Source organism: Nicotiana sylvestris, chromosome 10, assembly GCF_000393655.2.
Source record: "Nicotiana sylvestris chromosome 10, ASM39365v2, whole genome shotgun sequence".
NCBI classification, from domain to species: Eukaryota; Viridiplantae; Streptophyta; class Magnoliopsida; order Solanales; family Solanaceae; genus Nicotiana; species Nicotiana sylvestris.
Genome location: NC_091066.1, coordinates 171,135,517 through 171,142,329, shown reverse-complemented (window position 1 = coordinate 171,142,329; position 6,813 = coordinate 171,135,517). Strand labels below are relative to the sequence as shown.

At 35.5% G+C, this 6,813-nt stretch overlaps 1 protein-coding gene across 1 annotated transcript; it reads left to right on the top strand.

Moving 5' to 3' along the window:
* The first annotated feature begins 739 nt into the window (after nt 1–739).
* On the top strand, nt 740–6,568 carry LOC104224817 (uncharacterized). The gene is made up of 9 exons (XM_009776522.2): nt 740–1,138; nt 2,325–2,515; nt 3,398–3,576; nt 3,682–3,966; nt 4,056–4,114; nt 4,196–4,232; nt 4,326–4,397; nt 4,953–5,277; nt 5,849–6,568. Exons 1-9 carry the CDS (start codon nt 1,021–1,023, stop codon nt 6,281–6,283), a joined length of 1,701 nt encoding a protein of 566 aa, XP_009774824.1. The 5' UTR covers nt 740–1,020; the 3' UTR covers nt 6,284–6,568.
* Nucleotides 6,569–6,813: the final 245 nt, after the last annotated feature.

Below are 6,813 nucleotides of genomic sequence, written 5' to 3'. Positions count from 1 at the left end.
CACATCCCATTTAAAATTACTAGCCTTCTTTGCCAACTGAAAAATACTTTAATTAATTAAGTCCAAATTTTATTTAATTCATATTTTTAAGAAATAAATTTAGTAATTTATCACCATGTGGAAAGAATTTGCAAACTAGAAGTTTTTACATTTTAACATGACTCTATCTCTCTCTCTATATATATGTTTAAAAACATATAGTAACATTTAATAAGAGAATATCAAATTGATATGCAATATGATATTTTTAGTGTAAATATTAAATGTACTAATATAAATCTTTGATTTATTAACCTACTAAAAATTTAGAGATTTATTTTTGCAACTGAATGAGGGGTAATATTGTCCAAGCGAAATGAATATATTTTGTAGTTTTTTTGGGAAAATTTTCCAGAGAAATCCACAATCCCAACCTTCGAGTGTGCACTGAGTAACCCATTCACTGTACAATAGCTCGCAAATTACGCAAAAAAATATAAATTAATTAGGCAAGCCCGTTGCGACCACCTCTAAATAATTAAATTTTGTAGTTCACTTTGACTGAAACTCTAAGATCCAGCACTAATCTTTATCAACAATTTTAATTCAAAAACAAAAAAGGGGTTATAAATGAGTACTACTATTCATTAAATCAACCAATAAAATAAGTAAAAAAGCACAAAAGTCCAAAAGCAGATGTTTGTGATCTATAGATTCAGCGTCTATATTTTCTTTTCCCCTAATATTTTCATTTCACTTTATTCATTCATTCACACACACACACAGTCACACACCCGCCTTTTTCACCTCTCTCTCTTTCACCTCTCACCATGTGAACTCTTCTCTCTCTCTATAAAAATATGTAATCTGAGATCTTTGTAACTTCGTGGCTTCACTTCTCTCTGAGATTTTCTTAGTTGTATAGCCAAAAAACAATAATGGGGTCACTTATTTTTCACTGAAAAAGCACATGATACTCTGTCTGTGTGTGTGTGTGTTTTGTTTCATATGCTGCAGTGAGATTTGGAGAGTGGCTGTAAGATGAAAATGAGGGGCTATTCATTCTTTACTGCTACTCTCATTCTTGTTGCTGTTTCTATTTTTCTTAGCTCAATCCATACTGATGCTTTACCAAGAGATACTTTCAAGTCTATTTTAGGTGAGTCATTTTGATCATTTCCACTTTCTTGTTGGCTAATTGTATTTGTGAAAAAGGTGAATTCTTGATATTGGGTTTTAATTGAGTCATTTCGACTTTTATAGTGAAAAAGGTGAATTTTTGATGTTGGGTTTAAGGTGAGTCATTTTGATCATTTACAATTTCTTGGCTGTTTATATTGTGAAAACGGTGAATTCTTGATATTGGATTTTAATTGAGTCATTTGATCATTTCCACTTTTATAGTAAAAAAGTGGATTTTTGATGTTGGGTTTTAGGAATTTAGGTGATTCATTTGATCATTTTCACTTTCTTAGCTATTTATATAGTTAACCAGGTGAATTCTTGGTGTTGGATTTTAGGTGATTCATTTCATCATTCACACTTTCTTATTGGCTATTTATATATTGAAAAGGTGAATTCTTGATGTTGGATTTTAGGTGATTCATTTGATCATTTTCACTTTATTATTGGCTATTTATATAGTGAAAAAGGTGAATTCTTGATGTTGAATTTTAGGTGATTCATTTGATCATTTCCACTTTTTGACTATTTGTATTGTGAAAAAAGGTGAGTTATTGATATTGGATTTTTAGATTAAAGGGTTTTTGGCAGTAGTGCTGGTGGTATTGGGGTTCATTTTATAGCTATATGCCAAAAAGAAAGAAAAAATTGAGTTCTTGGGAATCTGTGATTTGTTTTTATATGAGGTTCTTGCAATTGGGAAGTCATTTTCTAATTGTTTTATGGACAACTTTATTTAGCAATTCATGGTGTTATTTTCTTGGTTGTTAAGTATTTTGGTGTTAATACTTTTATGGTCATTCACTAAAAAAGTATTCTTTTTTAGTTTGTCTCAGGGTAATTTGCTCTTACTATGTGATTTCTGCTTCAAAATTGTTTTACTTGCACATCTGAATTATTATTATAAAAATTCTTTTGGTGATATGTATGGAATTCAAAACTGTATTTCTTCTTTTCAAAATTGTTTTACTTGCACATCTGAATTATTATTATATAAAGTCTTTTGGTGATCTGTATGGAATTCAAAACTGTGTTTCTTCTTTCCAGTACTTTTAGATAATGGTTAAGTGTTAAAGAAAGGATCTTTTTTGATGATGAGTAGTTTTCCTTATTTCCAGTTTGGTGCTCTTTTATGTTAGTTTTAATCGTGAGAAAAATTATAGGGGAGGGAAATCTGGAATCATGGAAGAATGGAGTATTGGACTCAGCAGGTATGGCACAAGCGCCAGGTCCTGCCGATGGGCATGTTGGCACGCTTGTGCTAGCGGGAAACAGGACGAGGAGACCGGACTTTCTTTCTGGTTTCCACAAATACAGAGGTGGATGGGATATTGCCAATAAACACTACTGGGCTGTAAGCACCATCCTCCCTTTTTTCGCCATCTTTTGTCCTTGATTTATCTACGAAATGTGTCTCCGTAGATTTGTTCGATGTTTTTGCTATATTTAGGATCTCTGATGCGCCTGTAATGTATATCACGTCACTGCTCTGTTCGATTTGACCAAAATAATCTTGGTTGAGTGCAAGCACTTAATGGTGCTTTGTCTGATATCTGATACTGGTCCCCGAGACGACTTTAAGCTCAAGTCCCTAGCTATTTTGTGAACTACTGAACTTCACGACTAAGTAATTAATTTCGACCAAGAAAACTCTGAGATAGAAGCTGCAGAATATGAGGTATTATTGGTTATGTTCACTTGAAAAATTTCTGTGCAGAGGTGTGAAAAAATTGCTGGTGAAAGAGGGATGGTGCAATTAGATTTATGCATTGTTCTATTGCATAGTTGGGTTTAAGTTGTTTCCTCTTCTAGTATTTTCTTTTTGGATAAACTGTTTCTTCTTCTATTTATGATGGGTCGAAATAGATCGAAATAAATATAGTGGATTGATATAGCCGACCTCAACTAGATTGGGACTGAGGTGCAGTTGGTTGGTTGATCGATTTAAAGTGATTCCTCTTTTAGTATTAGGTGGCTTTGGGAGACCACATGACTATATATCAACAATAATGAGATTATGAACTTCAACTTTAGCTATATATCATCCAACAAATGAGAGCAGAATGTAGGTTGATGGGTGATCTTTTTGTCTATTCCCTTGAAACCATGTTTTTCGGTTTATATGACTCTGAACACCTGCTATAAATATTTGGACTGAGCTTGCTTCTATTATTTAGTTGCGATTTTCATTTAGAAGGCATCTGAGCTTATGAGGATTTTAACTTTGTTTCCACAGTCTGTTGGTTTTACAGGCCTTGCTGGTATCATACTTGCTCTGCTTTGGTTTATTTCATTTGGCTTGGCTCTCGTCGTGCATTATTGCTGCGGATGGAAATTCAATATCAGAGGCAGAGAATGGCATTTTTCACAGAATATTTGCCTGGGCGTGCTTATTGTCTTGACATGCGCTGCAGCGTAATAATCTAACACTTGACTTTCTGCTTTCGTATACATATATTCTCTCATTTGAATTGTCACGAGCCTGTCCTTATTGTTTTGGTTTTCTTATTTAACCGACAGGATTGGATGCGTCCTACTTTCTGTTGGACAAGATGACTTTCATGCTGAAGCATTGGACACTTTAAAATATGTTGTAAATCAGTCAGATTATACTGTGCAGACATTGAGAAATGTAACGCAATACTTGTTACTCGCAAAAACTGTAAATGTGGCCCAGATTTTCCTCCCTTCAGATGTAAAAGATGATATCGATCACCTAAATGGCGATCTAGATTCTGCAGCGGATAAACTTGAGGATAAAACAAATGAAAACTCAGGAAAGATACGAAGGGTCTTCAATGCTGTGTACGACTCGAATTTAATTTGCTATTTATTTTTCAGTTTTTGCTTTTGCTTCAAAGGTCTGATGTTAACCTGCAAATGGCAATTTGCAGGCGTTCAGCTTTGATCACTATTGCCATCGTCATGCTCCTCATCTCTATTCTTGGTCTTTGTACGTACTAGCAGTCCTAATTAATACTCTAAACTTTTTCTGTTAACATTAGTTTTGAGACTGAAATTACGTTTCTTGCAGGCCTCTCTATCCTTGGCCATCAACACGCAATTCACATGTAAGATCCCTTCGTCAGTGCTTATACAGTAATAGCTTGTCTTTTGGTTTTCTCAATACTCCCGTCATCTCACAACCCAATGCTTTAATGCAGATTTATCATTAGTGGATGGTTACTGGTGGCAGTTACATTCGTTCTCTATGGAGTTTTTGTCATCATAAACAGGTAAGGAACAATGTCTAAACGAAAGTATTCATTTAGTAGAGAAACTGGTATTTTTCATACTTTAGTTTGCATGAGAAATTTAGAACTGCTTTTCTGCTTCTTTTCCTTGTTCCTGCTGTTGCAAAAGTGCTCTCTTTATTCAACACCCATTGGTGCGACCTAGTTGTCAATGTAACGGGACAAAAATCATGGGAGACCATGGTTCAAATCCCAGCAGAGGCAAAAAAAAAACGAGGTTATTTCTTCCCATCTGCTCGCTTTGATGGGCAACTCTGGTACTTGTGTTGGTGTGAGGTAGCAGGTACCTAGTAGAATAATCAAAGTGCTCACTAGCTGGCCCGAACAACATCGTTATTTAAGAAAAAATGTTGTCTTTATTTAGTCAGCTATGAGAATTGTGAAGTCTCCGCATGCTTCCAACATGCGTAAATTTCTCGATCAGTCATTTTTTTTTATTTATGGTTTTGATGAAGAATGTAAATGTGTTGTGGCACAATGAGAATAGTTCCGAGATCTGAAGGAGTTGCTGATCAATAGGTTTTGTTTTGGTTACAGTGCAATTTCAGATACTTGTATGGCGATGGGAGAGTGGGTGGACAATCCGCATGCTGAAAGTGCTCTTAGCAACATCCTTCCATGTGTTGACCCGAGAACTACAAACCGGACGCTGTTCAAGAGCAAACAAGTCACTGTTGATCTTGTAAATATTGTCAACGGATTTATCGACACATATGCAAATTCCAATCCATCTAATCATGCCAATTCAAATTACTATAATCAGTCAGGACCCGTTATGCCACATCTCTGCTATCCATATGACTCCCAATTGCAAGATCTTCCGTGCCCTGCTGATCAAGTTTCTATGGCAAATTCTTCAATGGTAAGTGCTACGAAAAACTATATTCAGAGGAAAGGGATCCATCTTCTCTTTGCCAATTGCTTTAGTTGAAGTTTGACTACTTGTTCTATATGCTAAAGATATTGGGGTCATTGTCAATGAAAACGAAAATGAAAGCGAATCAACGTGTTCTATATCTATATATCTGCTCTAGACATATTTCTTTTAACAACCTCAGATAATACCTGTCAGACAGTGATGTTATAGTTATACGTTTATATAGATGTATGCAGAGGCAGATCCAGATGGCTTCAACCTTTAAGGTTATTAGCAATGAACTCGTTATAATTTTAAAATTTTGAGTTCAAAATAATTTTAAAATTTTGAGTTCAAAATATAATTTTTTGAAGTTTTAGTGGTGTTTCACATATATATCTACACTCTTTATGTAAAATATTTGGATCAGTTGAACCGCTAACATATAAATTAAACCCCATTTGCTATAATATCTGCCGTTCTTCTCGCTGTGATAAGGTTGAATCTGGTTCTGACTATACAGAACCTTAGACATTAAGTATTTGGTAAAGCAACTCATCTGTTTTCCAATTTTCAGGTTTGGCAGAACTTTACTTGCAACGTATCTGCAGCTGCAATATGCACTAGTGTCGGGAGGCTGACTCCTGACATGTACGGACAGTTGGTGGCGACGGTCAACATTAGCTATGCACTTGAACATTATGCACCACCGTTGCTTAATCTCCAGAACTGTGATTTCGTTCGTGATACATTTAGGAACATCACGGTCAACCACTGCCCTCCGTTGGAACACCATCTTCGGGTTGTTAATGCAGGATTAGCTGTCATATCAGTCGGAGTCATGCTAAGTCTCGCATTGTGGATAGTATATGCAAACCGCCCCCAAAGGGAGGAAGTGTTTGCGAAGCTCTCTTCGCGAATAAAGAGCAGCTGTAACGGCAAGAATATTAGCTGCAGTAATAGTAATATTGATTTGTCATCAAGAGGTACAACTCCAAAGACTGGAGTGTAGATGATATCAGAGTTTTTAGTATAGAAAGTGTAGAATCCTGTGGCATTGAGATTCATTGAAAATGGGGCAAAGCACCATTTTTGAGTTGGGATTGGTAGCCATTCTAGTTTGCGTCTAATATATGTATAGACAGAGGCGGATCCAGGACTTAAACTTGATGAGTTCAAGGTTATTAGCATTGAACTTGTTATGTTTTTTATATTATGGGTTCGGAATTTAATATTTGTAGAAATTTTACTAATTTTGTACTATATATCTATATCTATGTTCAAAAGTATTGGGTTCCGTTAAGTCCATAGTAATACACTCCATCCGCCATTGTGTATGAAACAACATATTGAAAATGTTTTGTTTTCGATACTAGGTATGTGTTCTGGTGGGATAGACGAGGTGCTCACAAGTCGTTATGGAATTCTACTGATAAAAGAAAAGACCGTTTGGTTAAAATCATACGCACTGCTTCCCTCCTCGTATTGCTTTCCCTATTCCTTATTCAGAGGCGGACCCAAGGTTTGAGCTTTACGGTTGAG